Source organism: Xiphophorus hellerii, chromosome 12, assembly GCF_003331165.1.
Source record: "Xiphophorus hellerii strain 12219 chromosome 12, Xiphophorus_hellerii-4.1, whole genome shotgun sequence".
NCBI classification, from domain to species: Eukaryota; Metazoa; Chordata; class Actinopteri; order Cyprinodontiformes; family Poeciliidae; genus Xiphophorus; species Xiphophorus hellerii.
Window position 1 is genome coordinate 8186278 of NC_045683.1, and position 16105 is coordinate 8202382.

At 35.6% G+C, this 16105-nt stretch overlaps 2 protein-coding genes across 6 annotated transcripts in view; both read left to right on the forward strand.

The window, feature by feature from the left end:
- Positions 1 to 482: 482 nt before the first annotated feature.
- Positions 483 to 12271, forward strand: ubac1 (UBA domain containing 1). Its single transcript, XM_032579190.1, has 10 exons — positions 483 to 1105; positions 4449 to 4569; positions 4675 to 4748; positions 4827 to 4934; positions 5022 to 5124; positions 5808 to 5916; positions 6607 to 6874; positions 7002 to 7088; positions 8470 to 8608; positions 8892 to 12271. The coding sequence occupies exons 1-10, from the start codon at positions 968 to 970 to the stop codon at positions 9005 to 9007; spliced, it is 1263 nt and encodes a 420-aa protein (XP_032435081.1). The 5' UTR covers positions 483 to 967; the 3' UTR covers positions 9008 to 12271.
- Positions 12272 to 13435: 1164 nt separating this feature from the next.
- The window catches only part of camsap1b (calmodulin regulated spectrin-associated protein 1b), a 34655-nt gene continuing 31985 nt past the window's right edge, over positions 13436 to 16105 (forward strand). For 2 of the 5 annotated variants that reach the window (XM_032578441.1, XM_032578440.1), the window contains exons 1-2: positions 13997 to 14222; positions 15884 to 16050. In XM_032578441.1, the coding sequence (XP_032434332.1) occupies positions 14056 to 14222; positions 15884 to 16050 (334 nt within the window). In that variant the 5' untranslated portion in view covers positions 13997 to 14055. Of the gene's footprint in view, positions 13895 to 13990; positions 14223 to 15883; positions 16051 to 16105 lie in introns of those variants that run through there. The other 3 variants (XM_032578442.1, XM_032578439.1, XM_032578438.1) reach the window with 3 other exon arrangements.

Sequence of the window (16105 nt, forward strand, 5' to 3'; positions counted from 1 at the left end):
ACTGAGATTAATCTAAAATTTTCAGTTTTTAGTGGAAATTTACACCTCTATGGCCATTATTCTCCATTGCAGCACAAGTTTCATACAAAACGCATATATTCTGAAAAATATGAGGGTTTTTTAAGCAGATTTTTGACTTTTAGAACGCAAAAATCCCAAGTTTTTTCCCCCAGAAAATGTCTGAAATTAATCTAAATATTTTGGAATTTTTCTGTCACATTTTTGACTTTTCAAACAATGAAAGTTCCAGTTTTTACCTAGAAAATCTTTACAATTGATCTAAAAAAAATTATTTTCCCTCTAATTTCTCACTTTTCTGTCTAAAATCTAAAATAAAGAGCCAATAAAACCTGAAAAAAAAACATTTTCGGAGTTTTTCTAAAACTTTTGCAAGCTCAGAAATTTTGTTGTCTTTTCTAGATTTTTTGGGAGTAAAAATTCACTTTTTTCTATCTACAATGGCCATAATCCCCCGTCGTATTTTGCAATACATAACATCTTAACAACTAAAATGTTAGCGTAGTAAACTAGTTTGACCCGTTTTTCCGTTCCGTTTACATGGGACAAGCGAAACCAACTCCAACTCCCAGAATGCCCCGCCGCGAGTACAGTTGCAGTTCACAGTTCACAACATTACAGTAAAAATAGGATATTCGCTGCCTGCCGCTTATGTGCTAAACGGCAAAACCCGGCAACTTGGCGACCGGAGAACGCGTCACTCGGTTCCCACCACACCGACAACCGGGCCGGGACCCCGAAAAATGGGTCTGAGCTGAGCGGTGCACCCTTCCTTTCTTTCCTGTGTTGTCGTCGGATTTACAAGCGACGGCTGGCTGGCTGGGTGCTAACGCTAGCACGCTAGCTCTCCGAGAAGAGCAGACACGGCAACAACGGCTGTCCGCCTGCCACCGTCCCCGGGCTGGTTCTCTCCGCCGCCGCCGCAGCAGCAGCCGCAGCAGCAGCAGCTATGTTCGTGCAGGAGGAGAAGATATTCGCCGGCAAAGTGTTGAAAATACACATCTGCACGATGGACGGCACAGAGTGGCTAGAGGAGGTCACGGAAGACACCACTGTTGAAAAACTGAAGGAGAGGTGCTTGAAACATGTAGGTTTTTTTTAAAAGTGGGGGGTGTTTGTGTTTTCTTCGGCATTTTTTTGTCCTGTCACTCCTCTGCCTGAGGTGTTATGTGCCTGCCATTCCCTCTCTTTAAACTGTCAGTGTCAGTGTCACTCGCTTTGTATTTATAGTAACTGGGTAGACTCTGCTATTTATAATTTAGCAGGTTGGCTACCCCTCTTCAGCTAACTAACACTGTGGCCCTTTTTTGTGTCCCCAGTCAGAGAGGCATGCTGCTTCTTAGCCTTTCTATTATTATACAGCTCAACCCCTCTCTCCTTTTTTGGCCTTTTAACGTGAAACCTCATTAATATAATAGTCAACTTAAACGCTTCTGTCTTAACTTTACTACAGTGTTTATGTATAGTTTTCTCGTCTTGTAGTTGCTAAAGTTTGATTATTTCTACTATACCCAAACTTTATTCATTCATTTATTGAAACTACTCAAAAGTATTCAATTATTTGTAGTCTTAATCTATGTTTTCTTGTTTTTGTGAATCATATGAGGTCCAATATAATTTGTGTAGCTATATATGTTTTTGTTTTTTTTCTTACATTGGATTGAGCTAAGCTGCCAGTTTTACTGTTTTACACAATGAAATTAAAACTAAAATTTGTAATGTTATCTAGTTGATTTTTTCTAGTTGTTTTCTCACAATATTTTGTGGTACTATTTTTATAGCAATAAAAGTGATGATAAGAAATATTTTTTCTTTTTTAGGGAATTGTATGGTTCTTATTGTAATCACAGATACTTCTCTTGGAATATTCACATAAAGAAGTATAATTTTGTATCTCCGATCTGCACAAATATTTTAAAATTTATCGATATTTATTTATACTTTTGTTTTACTGTGGAGAAGCTAGTAACACTAACAATCCTGACAATATGGACAGTTTCAACAGGATTAACTGAAATCAAAATTTTTATCACGATAAGAAATTTAACACAATACATGATAACTGCCCACCTTTAATTAATACTTCTGGTAAATAAAGAAACGTTTATTTACTGTAATAATCTGCACAATGCAGTAAAAAAGTATTTATTCTGATTTTGCTTTTTTACACACTTAAATCAATGTTTCAGATCATTGAATATCTGACAAAGCAGTTTTTAAACGATTATTTAATTAATTGAGGGAAAATGTATTCACATCAACCTTGCCTTAACTAATTAGAATTTGAATAAATAGTTTTAAAATTATTCTTTTACTTCTCAATGTTTGAATTTCAGCTCACTCTTCTCTGAAAATTGTAGATTAGCTTAGGCTACATGGTGTGAGTTGGTGTGCTTTGATAATCTTATGAACTTATTACGAAACATTTTCTTTGAGGATTTTCTGTTAGTTTAATTAAATTACATTTAATTGAACAACTTTATTTTTTCCCAAGGGGAAGTTGAAAGTGACAGTGAAGCAGCATAAACGTAATGCCGTCACTATAAACGCAACAGTTAACATGCATTGAAGTCCCGTCATAAAAGTCATGGTTCCAACAATTACAGCAAAGCAACCACAGATCACCACACTACCACCACCATGCTCGGCTTTAGCTTGATGTTTTATTGTTTGTTTGTTTTTTATGAGAAGCTACGTATAATAAAAGGCACATCTTCCAAAAAGTTTCAGCTATGTCACATCAAGTTTAATATTTTTTAAAAGGGTAAATGCGTTTTGGCAGAAGTCAGACGGACCTTTATCCTGTTTTTGGTCTGCAGTGTTTTCCTGTGATGCATTTCGCCTAGTGCTTCTTTTTTTGTTGAGTCATGAACACTGACCTTAGCTGAGTCAATTAGGAAAACCTGATTTTGCGATTATATTTGTTTAATATTGCAAAGACATCATTCTGTTTAATTTAATTCAAGGATAGCACATTAAACAACGTTACAATTGTTGGTTTGTACATAACTCTTCTAGCCCAGACCTTTTTTAAAAGGCATCAAAACTAAAATTAAAGATTCCTGTCACAATTTCTGTGACTAATAATGAGAAAAACATCAAAATTCATATTAGAGAAAACAAATTCTGCACAATAAAGTCGGTTTATATGTATGTGAACACCATATTTGTTTTTGTTTTAGCTGTTCTTTCACCTAGAAATTGACTGCAATTAACCCACACCTTATTCACTCTTCCTCTCTTTCACATCATCATGATGCTCCCTTCGCTCTCTCAGTAAGCTTAACATACCGCTAATGGTCGCTAAAGTCTATATTAAGTAGGAGCATTACTGAAAGTTTTCTCAAATGGCAGGATACATTATTGGTTTGATGAGTCTGGATACATTGAACTTGCTATATAATAATAGCACAACCAATATTGTATCCAAGCAATTCTTTGAAATTATGCACTGATATGTGCTGTGTTCTTTTTACTTCCTGGATGAGTTGCTGATGCTCTCTGTATTTCAGAGGTGTCTAAAAATGTGGCCCAGGAGCCATTTATGGCTCTTGAGCTGATTTTGTGCGGCCCACCAGCTGCAGTTTAAGAGAGATGCAAATTTGGCCCATTCAGTACAGGTGTTTGATGCAGATGGAGACTTTCTATAAGGGTTAAATTATTACAAACATAATTTTATTACAATAAAAAATGTTAAGTACAACACAAAATATTATTTTTTTATAACCAGGCTTTATTCTCCCAAGACAGTCGTTAACGGCTTAATGAAGAAGCATTGTTGTGATAACATGCTGAAGGCAGAGTGTTGGAAAGAGTAGGAGCTTCTTAAAGAGACAGAGGTGCTAAAATGCAAAGTAAAAATTTTTTAAAGTTATGTTTGATATGTACAAAATTTTAATAACAACTGAAGATAACATATTTACTTTTTTATACTATAAAATGGCACTATGTGCCAGGAAAATACATAATACTGTTCATTTAGTTTAGTAGTTTGGACAGCAATGCTCTAAGCTTTTTATATTTGAGATCAATACCTCGTGCAGTTTCATGGGTGTAGTTTAATGTTTTTCAGTAAAATAAAACTGGAACATTGAAGGTGCTTTGGGACACTTCTGGTTACTTTAAAAAAAATATTAGTGTTGGCCAAAATCCGAATCAGAAGGTCATGGTTTGTAAAGATCAGTGTTGTAACTAGTTTACCTGATTTGCAGCTTCCATATTTAAATCCTGACCACTGTAAAAAAAAAAAAAAAAATCTTGCATAAACACATAAATGCATTTTAAGCTCTGAAATAGATAAAAAGATCTGGAAAATGGAGTCTGAAGAAGCATGAAATTTTAAATCCATATGAGTTATCTCCATATTTAGTAGCTCCAATCCCAGATTTGTCTTTTGTCTGATATATTATTTTTTTCTCTATTTTTTGCAGCATGTTCATGGAAATCTAGAAGACCCCAAAACACTTACCCATCATAAACTTATACACGCTGCTACAGAAAGAGTCCTCACCGACACCAAAACTATTGCTGATGAAAACCTTAAAGACAAAGGTAGGCATTGCTCGTGTGGCATGTTTTTAAATTCGAACAAATATGCCTTTATTATGTTAGAATATATTTGAAACATTTGGGTTTGTGTGTCATTTATGTTGGCAGATGTTTTGCTGCTCATAAAGAAAAGACCGCCGCCAACCCCTCCCAAGATGGCAGATGTTAGTTCAGATGAAAAGGTAAGCTTGATCATGTTTCACTGAGAAATAACCCTAAAGTTTTCATGTTACAAACATTTGTTTTGCTGTTTGTAACAGAAGAAACAAGATACCAAAGCTCCAGATAAAGATGCTATCCTGAAAGCTACTGCCAGCCTGTCCACACGGCACACTGAGCGCACTGTTACCCAGCACAACATCAGAGATGTAAGACGAGTTAGCTTCCCTGCAGTTATACTAAAAGCAATGGATGTCTGTGAACATGTTTGTGTTTTGATGTTTGTGTTGTTCCAGTTTCAAACGGAGCTTAGAAAAATCCTGGTTTCTCTTATTGAAGTTGCACAGAAGCTTCTTGCCTTGAACCCTGATGCTGTTGAACTCTTCAAAAAGGCCAACGGTAAGCAGGAAAGTCTAGTTATGATGAGGATGCACCGATCCACTTTTTTCACTTCTGATACCGATACAGATATCTGAGGTTTAGAATCAGCTAATACTGATCCGATACAGAAAAACAGTGCTGAATGGACTAAAACCTTTTACTTTAAACACTCAGTTACAAATGTATTTGATAACTCTGCACCAATACAGCTTGCTTAAAGACAGCGTCACAAAATAAAATGGAAGTAAAACTGGATTATAAAATCTCTGTAAACAAAATTGCTCTTCACTAAATATTAATGATCAGAATGGAAATGATCAAGCTCATTTTAATTTATCGTGCGATTAATTGATTATTTTCTTATTGCGACAGGTTTAGTTCTTAGTTTATGTTTCTGTCATAAAATGGACACATTTTGAGAAATCTTTATAGAAGAAAACTAAACGCTCACACATTGACCATATTGATGTAGGGAAGAGGATTAGAGCCACTGAAAAATAAAATTATTATCTTGACTTTTCTGCCTTTGATTGAAAACATCCCAAAGGCCCCAGTCGGCTTCTTTAATAACAAAAAATATCTATAAACTATAGTTTTTCTTCATCTTTTCTAAACTGTGTGTGCTGTTGCTTAAAACGTCTTTATTTGTTGTGTTCTGAGATATTCTGCCTTTCTTTAATTGTTTGTGTTTTGTATCAAAGCGATGTTAGATGAAGATGAGGAGGATCGTGTGGATGAATCGGCCCTCCAGCAACTCACTGAGATGGGTTTCCCTGAGAGCAGAGCCATCAAAGCGCTTAGACTCTGCCAGTAAGGCTGATGTTTAATTGTTGTCTTTATCCATTCATTTGTTAAATGGGCAGTATTATGTAAAACCAACTTTTTTTTAGTTAGACATCATTTTATAATGTTATTCGTTCATCAAAAATAAACATGGAGTGTTGCCTTGATTCTTTCATGCATGTTTGAAAAAGCCTTTAATCTCCTAGGCAACCATACAGGTGTGCAAAACGACTGATTGGACCTAACTCTGCCTGTCTGGTGCAGCTCCACCCCAAGCATCTGAGCTTTGGCCTTACAGATCTTGACTTCCCCACTCAGCTCCTTCAGACTAGCAGCATCAGCTGAGCTCAATATACGAGCTACTTCTCATTGAAGCGCTGCTAAAAACGTTGTTAAAGGTTTAATAGCGGAGCGACGCTGTGATGACTTCCTGGAGTTTCAGAAAGATCAGGAGTTTTTAAAAAGATAGAGGCCCAATTTCAAAGCGTTAAATTACAAAGTAAAATTTCTTTTAACTCGTATTTGATATATTACAGCATTTTTCTAACAACTGAAGGCAATATAGCTACTTGATTCTGCTATAAAATGGTGCTATGTGTCTGGAAAATTCATAATGCTGTCCCTTTAAATAAGTTTAGCCTTCAGAACAGCATTATTTTTCAGCACGCATTTTATTATTATTATTTTTTTTAAACTTTTTCCTTTATTTTCCTGCAGCATGTCGGTGACCCAGGCCATGGAGTGGCTGATCGAACACGTAGATGATCCCTCTGTGGATGCACCACTACCGGGACAGGACTCCTCCGGGGCATCAGGGGATGCGGCAGCGACGACAACGGGGCCCCCAGCTTCAGCCTCCGCTTCAGCCAACATTCTTTCCAACCTCTCAAGGCAATCGAGCTCCGACGAGAGCAGCCGGCAGGACGAACTCACAGAGATCTTCAAGAGAATACGCAGGAAAAGGGAGTTCAGGCCAGACTCCAGGGTTAGTGGTTTTATGTAACATTTAGATTTAAAAATATAAGCTTGTTTTCTCTTCTTTTCTTTAGGGCTCTGTTAATGTTTCCAAAAATTGTTTGTCCAATAATTACACCAAGTCTTTGATTCTCCAGGCTGTGATTGCATTGATGGAGATGGGCTTTGATGAAAAGGAAGTGATTGATGCTCTCAGAGTGAATAATAACCAACAAGATGCAGCGGTAGGTGATTACATAAACCTTGGTGTTATCACAATCAGTGTCTGCTGTTTCGCTGGAGTGCCAACAATGTTATTATGCAAAGTTCCCATACAAGACGAAACCTTCACTGTTATTTTTGTTCATATTTACATGATTATCTCTCAGCGAGAAACTAAAGAAGACAAAAAAATCAACACATGATAACCACACTGTTCATGAAGCTTCTCATTCTTCTCTTCATTTGAATAAGTTGCTACTTTTATAGCTAGAGCTTTGCAGTTGTTTTTAGTGAAAAACAAAACATTTAAAGTTAACTGTTTCAAATGAAGATGTAAATAATTAAAAAAGCTAATTTGTAGAATTAAACCCCTTGTTATTTATCCTCCTTTTTATAGGTACAGTAATTTTAAATTAGCTTTGGATAGGAAATGACATCGGCATGAAACATTGTACACACCTCTTCATAATCAGTGTGAAAATCCCTTATACTTACTGACCAGGTTTTGGCTCGTTTCCTCTGGTATTTGACAATTTATTTTTGTTAATGAGGGTGGAAAGCCTTTTTGCCATCACCCTAATATTTAGCTGACCCCACAGATTCTCTATCAGATTGAATTCGGTCAACAGATAAAATTAAGAAATAATTTCAAATCTAAATCTAGCTTGAGTAAGAATAATGTTGGACTTAATTTTATTTCACAGATTACAAATTGAGATAGCAAAAATAACACGTTTCCCTAATAGATTAACGAAATGGTTTGAGTGTGTGTGTGGATTTATTTCAATATTTACTTTTTTTATGTCATAAAAATGATGGAATTTTATTCATAGCTAATTCATATTTTTATTACCTTGTTTTGTCAACATTTTGGGTTGTTTAATGCTAAAAATTAGTAGAGCATTATTCTGCTAGCATTAAACTACATTAGTTTAATGTAGTTTAATGCTACATTAAACTAACATTGTTATATACAATCTGTAACAATGTCATAGATTGTGGAAATCTATAACATTTCCACAAACATTGAAATGTTTGTGGAAATGTTATAGATTCATTCATTTGAGGGCAGGGGGTTATCTTATAAAATGTAATTTTTACATATCCCGTTTGCTTATGTGTTTCATTCAAATTGTTTTCAAATTAAAGAACTATTGATTTATATTTTTCTTACACACTAACGCACCAGGAACTATGGTTATGTTTATTGTTTTTACTATAGTATTCTCAGATGATTCTTGTTGAGTTAGTTCTGATATACAAGTCACCTGATCAAGATTCACAAATTATTTTAATTTAGTAATTTTATATGTTGAAATTAGTTAAGATGTTTGATCATATTTATGTGTTCCAGATCAATGTGAGAAATGACGGCTCTCTTTTCTGTGTTTTTTCATTCTGCAGTGCGAGTGGCTGCTGGGAGACAGGAAACCATCTCCAGAAGATCTAGATAAAGGCATCGATACCAACAGCCCTCTGTTTCAAGCAATTCTGGAAAACCCCGTGGTCCAGTTGGGTTTAACAAATCCCAAGACTCTGCTAGGTATATTCCAGTGTGACATTGATGAATATCCGTTATTTAGATTAACTTTACCTTATGTGAAATTGTGTGTGACTATCTGAACTCTTTAAGTGTGACCAAAACATAAAATATAAAGGGAATTTCTAGATTACAGTTAGAGTTGGGGAAATGTGCAGGAAGTTGCCCTCTAAGCACCAACTCATAATGTGGCATCTCAGTATTTGTCATAAACCATCGTGACATTTTAAACTCTACGGGAGTTCAATAACCCTGTGATGTGTTTTTCTTGTTTGTTTTTGTGCAGCGTTTGAAGACATGCTGGAGAATCCTCTGAACAGCACCCAGTGGATGAACGACCCCGAGACCGGCCCGGTCATGCTCCAAATATCCAGAATCTTCCAGACCCTTAATCGCACATAGAGCCTCCTGATTACCCTTGTGTGATTGTGGCAGCTTGTGTGTATGTATGATCATACCAGGAAATGTGTGTATGGATGTGACACAAATAGAGTTTACTGGGTTTTTTTTTTGTTTCTTTTTTTTTTTTGCCTTGTAAAGAAATAGTCAGAGGAGTTAAACGTTTGAATTAAAATGTTACACTATTTATAACAATACAGTAAAACGCCTGTACAAAACAAAGGTTATTATTATTATTATTACAGTGATAATATAAATTGAGATTTAATATGTTGTTTTTACATATTAATAAGAACAATTTACAGATATGACAGACATGATTTATTTTATATCATTTCTCCATGTAAAGAAATGACATCAGGCATCAATTTAATGTTTACACTTTAAAGAACAGTTTTTGTATGATTTGCAATATTTAAATATAACAGTCTTCTCTGTTTCTCTAAAATGTTACATTTCATTATTAACGAATGTGTGGAGGAGTTCTGGTCCCGATGATGTTTGGGTTTCTACTTCTAACGTCATCAGAAGAGCAGGTTGTTGTTCGAGTCAAGCGTTCGTGAAGCTCTTTGAAAACGAGCTTTCAGATGCGGTTCTGCTCAGACGCTTACACAATCATCACTGGCATGAATGTCAGAAAAATCTTGTGCTCTTCATAATTTCCTCAATGGCTTTTAACATAAAAATGCAGTTATTTAAAAAACTATTTGAATTATTTGTTTATCTTCTCTCATCTAAAGAAGTTCCAAATCAAAATACATGCATTTCTTGTGGTGAATGCAGGAAACATTCACCACATGTTTCCTGCAGCTATAAAAGAAGCTTTTGGTGTAAGTCTGTGGATTTTTAACCACATTTCTTGTCATAACTGGTTGATTTTTTTTGTGTTCATTTGGTTAAATTGGATTAGTTTGAAGACACAGCTCAGCTTTTTAAGTTTAATTCACACATTTTCACAAAGGGTTGTAGGACGTCCAATATGTAATTTTGCGTTACCTGTTCCAAAACCAGTTTTAAAGTGTTCCAACTATCTAGTTGTTGAATTTAGAGTAATTTAGTCAGACAGTGAGATAGTCCCACAGCATAATGCAGCCACCACCATTTTTGACAGTTGTTAGTGTTCTTTGGTTTGAATTCCTTTAAACATCTTTTTTTGTGGCCAAACAGCTGAGTCTTTGTATTATTTTACTTCACAGTGTTAAATCAGGAGACAATATGCAGGCAGCTAAAAACGTGTTGAGTTTGGAGAAGGGATTTCTTTCTTACTCCACACCAAAACTTCATTTACTGAAGTCCGTAAACTGGTTTTTCAGCTGTTTCTTGTGGCTGTTTTGCTCCTGATAAGGGAATCCTGGTGGATTCCTTTATTTTAATGGCAACATTGTGGGTCACCTGGATGCAACTTGGACACAATTGGTTTTCCTAACAGGATAATGATCCCAAACATTCTAAAAAAGGTTTTAGGAATATAGTTAGCTGGCTAAAATGAAGATAATTTCTAAAAACCCATCCCTCAACTATGAATACAATATTTATAGTTTCCTGGCTTTGCTTAAAAGCCAAAAAACAAACTAACTTTTAATGATTCAGAAGCTTGTTAATGATGACAAAATATTTACTGTTAGTTGAGATTTGTTTATATGTTTCAAACTGTTTAGATTACAGAAAATAAACAATAAATTAAAACTTTTCCACAGTTGTTGGTTTTATCTTCATCCCTCTGTGGAAAAGGAACGACAATCTTTAAAAGTCCAATATTATTAATGACATTCAGGCCAGTGATGAGTGCATGTAAACTTCTGACTGGTACTGTGTTATACATTACCTCTCCTTTGACACCCGTAAATCACTGTAAGTCGTATACTTCTCACTTATTAAGAGGAAAACTTCTGTCGTCTGCGAACATAAAACTTTTTTTGCCTTTTCAGAGAGACCTCGTACTCTAAGTTGTGTTGGTCCTGATTTTCCAACAGTATGTTACAGTAGGCCTGTGTGTTTGTTGTCAATGTGGACTTAAATGTCACTATATCTGCGCTTCTTTAGCACTTGTTCACCTCTTGGAACACTGCTCACTGCGGCACAGACGAAGTCAAATCATGGATTGTCTGGAGTCGGACAGTAAATTAAGCTGAGCCTGATCAAAATGTGGGGTTGGGGTTTGCCTTTTAAACCTTTAATTTGAATCTTTGAATGACAATGCGTTTGAATCACGCTGCTGGGGCACAAGCGTCTTTATAAACACAGTTTTTGTCTCCAGTTTTCTTCAGAGAGCAATGAACACTTCATGCTATTAACCAAACCAAAATGTTCCTGTATTTCATGCCTTGTCCCTAGTTCTACCCAGTGAAGAGGGGAGAAAATCTGTATTTCTGTGCAATAGTAAAAACTTAAAGATATGTATCTGACATGAGTATTAGTGATGTTTAAACTGAAAGAGTTAGTGTTTTACAACATTAGCCTTTGCATTGAGTACTCAAAATATCCAGTTAAAAGTTGGAGCTCTTTGCCTCTTGTAGTTCTACTAAAAAACAACATGGAGGGCAGAGTTGATTGTTTTATTTTTTATTTTTTTGCCAAGCTTTTGAGTGTTTTTATTCTTTATTTAAAATGTAGTACTGATGTGACTTTCTGCTCAGGGAGGCTTAGATTGTTGTCATGGCAAACCCCTGCTCAACCGATGTTAGTTTGGCTTTAGCAAGTCTCTTCGGAGCGCAACATCAAGACATGCAATATTTAACAAAAAAAGAAGATATTTAAATGTTTTTGGAGGGAAGTGTCTGTTTGAACTGTGTTTTATTACATTATTTATATCAAAGCCAAACTCGTAACTTGGTCTTATTTCTAACAGTTTTAGCAAACCTCGAAGCTGCACTTCAAATGTGAAAAGAGAAATGCTTCAAAGGTTGTTTTACGTCATTTTAAAGATGTTCCTATTATGAAAATTGTTGGTGAAGGTGTGATTTCAAGTGGTGTTTGAACAGGGTGGGTTGATGTGTAGAGCTGCTGAGAACTGTACATTGAGAGATTCTGCTCTTACAGAAAACATTAAACCAAAAAAAGAGAGAACATTTCCAAACATTCATCTGGAATTTAAATTAACACAGCAAAACGTCTTTGAGGTTACCAGCTATTTTTGCTCTGCTATGTCATGCAAAACTGACCCACATCAACAACCTATGCAATCTATTCAGTGTCTGTTCATTCAAACAGCCACAAGGCTACTGACATCTAAATCACTCTCACATTAAAGTTAATTTGTTCTGTGGCTTTGCTCGTTGGATTCTGTTTGGAGTCGATTTATGTGGCGGCTTTGTTTTGGGGAACAATAAAGATCAGTGTTGCAGACATAATAAAGTACAAACTTAAAGTGCTGTGCCTTTCAAAATAATATGTAGCCCTTAAAAGACCTACGCAATGGAGCGCATAATTACGAAGTTTAAAAAAGATGCATTGTTTTTGCATTTTCTTACAGTAAAAATAAGAAAAGTGTGGCCTGTGTGTGTATTTGGTTTGTAGGACAAGATTTATTTGCTTTTACAGACAAATTTAGGTTTCTAGAAACCTCTAATTGATTTCTGACTTTTGTTTCATTGAGTAATAAATGTGACATAGTTTGTTTTGGTCTATATGGCATTTAGAAGCTGGACACGAGGAGAAGATAATCTCCAAAACTCACTATTGTTGAAAAAACATAAATATGCAAAACTCTACTTGGACTATATGTGGTACTTTGTGCTTGCAGATGAAATTAAGATTGAGCTTCTTACCAACAAATCCTCAAGGTGAGTTTAGCAAGAAGCAAAGTGTTATATTAATATTTATTGCTTGGATTATTCTTTAGTGTGAAATTATGCTACTGGAATTAAAAATGGTTTTTAAAAGGGTTTTGAGCATGGCAAGCCAACAAATATCCCTACGTCTGAAGAAATGTAGCATAGCACGGGTTTAAACTTTATCAATAAAAATGTGTCTTTTACTAATACTCAGTTTTATCCTTTTCAGTGGAGAGTTTAAATTATATTTATTAAACAATGTCCATAACTAACAGCTGAAGGATTAAATGATACTGTCATTATGTACATGTCATTATGGTATAAAACAACGTAAATGCAGTTTTTCAAACTCATAAGCAGGGATTAGTGCCGTTTACTGAATCATCTCAGCGGCTGAAGTGTATATACCACATTTCCCCACTAGATGTCAGCATTGATTAAAGTCAATGCTGACATCTTGGAAAAGTGATTTTTTTTTTTATTTTTTCCAAAGTGAACACAATTTTAAGATAAAGGTTGACAGAACGTTTGTCCCCCACAAATTTTAATATATTTACAAATATACATATTTTTGGAAAATATAAACCGAAAGTGTTCGTTATTGTCACCGTTTTACTGTTGACAGTTTGGAAGGTAATCACGCATGCGCAGCAGTCTCATTTAGAAAAGCAGGGATGAAAATTATTTTCATGGGCAGAGCGCGAACACACCGCGGGATGCGTGTGTCTCCTCTCTACCATGAAGCGTTTAATACAGAGATAGGTTCATAATCAAGAGATTGCCTGCTCTTGTTATTTATTTATTTTTTAAATTTCAACCAGAGAGTCTCGTCGCGATTTTACTGCTTCTGTCTGGCGTCTGCCTCGTCTGTGAGTCTAAGTCTGCCGCGGAGCGGTTGTCACACAGGCCGAGAATCGGATTCTGTTGCTGGGAGGAGACCACACAGACTCGCCTCCCTCCCTGCTAGCATTATTATTAGCTGGCTACGATGCGTGTCTGCGGCTGTTTTATTTTCTACACAGCAGACCACGTTACAACGAGGCAGGTCTTTGGCTAATTGGTTGTGTAACCCTGCAATATCTAAAGGGTGACTTGGAAATACGCAGCACCTTTCAAGGTAATGTTCTCTCTAGCTAACGTCATTCATGGCTCCAGTGAATGCTGGGGGGGCTGTTGTATTAGCAAGCTAACAGTTAGCTGGCGTTAGTTAGCCGCTATTCATTTGCATTGTCAGCCGCTTTGCTAACCCAGTTTACAGCCAATATAAATTTTCAGCTCATGGCTGCTGCTTGTAAATTAGATCTTTGTAACACGAACATATTATCATTATGTTGTAATTTACATAGCAGCTACCCTGCTGTTTCAGCCAGCCATTATTGGGCGGTTAATAGTTTCATTGTGGTAAAGCAGTACTGCAAGGATAACGCTACAGGTTATAAAACAAGGTAAGCCAATATTAGTTTAGTCCTTTTGTAGTTTTTCTTTAGGAAAAACATTTACCTTCAGCAATGAAATAATGTCTTTTAGGTACAGGTAAAGGTAACCACTTTGTTTTGAGTTCACCTGTTAAAAGATTTTGTACCTTTATATCGCTTTTAAATTATACATTTCAACAATTTGAAGCCACAATTTCAAAAAAAAAAAAAAAAAAGAAAAGAAAACTACAAGAAAATCAAACTGGCTTAGAAATTAAAACTGACATCTCTTCATTGTTGTAAACCAGAAACACAAGCATGGTGAATAACTGAATTCACAGGTGCATCTCAGCTATGCAGAAAAGACTGCACCCTACACTGTCTGCTCAGACTGTTGTATTTGAGCATATCAACGGAAAGTTGACTGGAAGGAAAAAATGGTTTAAAAAGAAGTGCACAAGCTGTCTTGACGAGGCAAAAAAAGGGAAAAAAACAAGAGAATATATTTAAAAGTTTAGGGGAGATTCACAAATTGGGCTAGGTTGAATTCTTTGACGCTAAAGAGGACCACACTGTTGTTCAATTGTCCAAAAGTCTTTTTTGGTGGTTTTTATCAAGAAAACTGAATTTGGGGTATTTAACATCTGAAAAATTTACAAAAATATTACCTTGAGGTATAGTACTCTGTATGTAATTTGTGTACCGTAATTAACTTTTGTATCTGTACAGATTTTACAATTGAGAGAAAATTATTTAAATGGAAAAAAATGAATAGTTCAAGCTTTTATTTTAAACTAAAATTGTTTGCTTTTAAATCTGTCAGAATGATTTTTTTAGACTTACTTTAGTCCACACTTAAAACACAATTCTAGCTATTGTCTCAAATTAAATACAGTTATCAGACATTGTGTGGGTTGATTAGTATTTTGATCCACAGATGCCTTCCACAGTAGACATGAATATATGCTACATTTAGAACTGTTTTTGGGATTTAGTGGTCTTACTTACGCCTTACTTAAATACCATGTGCGTCATAGACAGGTGTTTACTGTATAATCAATGTTTCGCCATGTGCCAAAGTGTATGGAAACAATAAAAACTTTATTTAAAGGGGATAAAAGTTATTTGGATTCATTGATTGTTACTTAATCACACTTTTACTATTAGAAAATAGCATTTTGCACTGTCCTTCCTCAGCTCTGCTTCAGTTCGTCCCTCTGCTAATTTTCACCTGCATTTCATTTATACACTTTGTCATTTAATTGTGCATTAGTTGATTTCTCCTGGCAGTTGGGCATTGTCAGGGAACTAGAAAGATAAATAAATTAAAACAATACTTGGTTCTCACGCCTTTTTGTTACATCCATTTGATATCAATTCACTCTTACAAAATGACAAATTAAACCAAAAATAATTCCTTTAGACCTCCTGCTGGTGCTTGGTTTTATCTTAGCGTAAGATAACCTCTTTCTCTTAAGAACAATGTAAGCAGATGAAAGAATATAACTTTTAGTCATCAGTTGTCAGAAAGAGTACAAAATGTTCAAGTAGCAAGTACAAAGTTACCCGGTACAGATAAACCTAAACTGCAAAAGTACCAAATAATGCAGTAGGAAAATAACCAACCCCTCTTTTTTTCCAACATGTTCAGCTTAATTTTGATGCTATATTTATTATTATTTATTTTTAAGGATGGATGTTGACTTGTGCGCCGGCGGGGACGGTACCAGGAAAAAAGTGGAGTTACCTGTGGCTGCAGATGGCACAATGGATGTAGTACCTTTGGAGATGTACGACTCTGCCAGAGCAAAAATAGCTGCAAACCTGCGGTGGCTTTTTGCCAAAGCCTATGGCATCGGTAAGTTAATTTCCAATTATCCTTCACAAACTCTCACGATTTTTGTGTTTGAGAA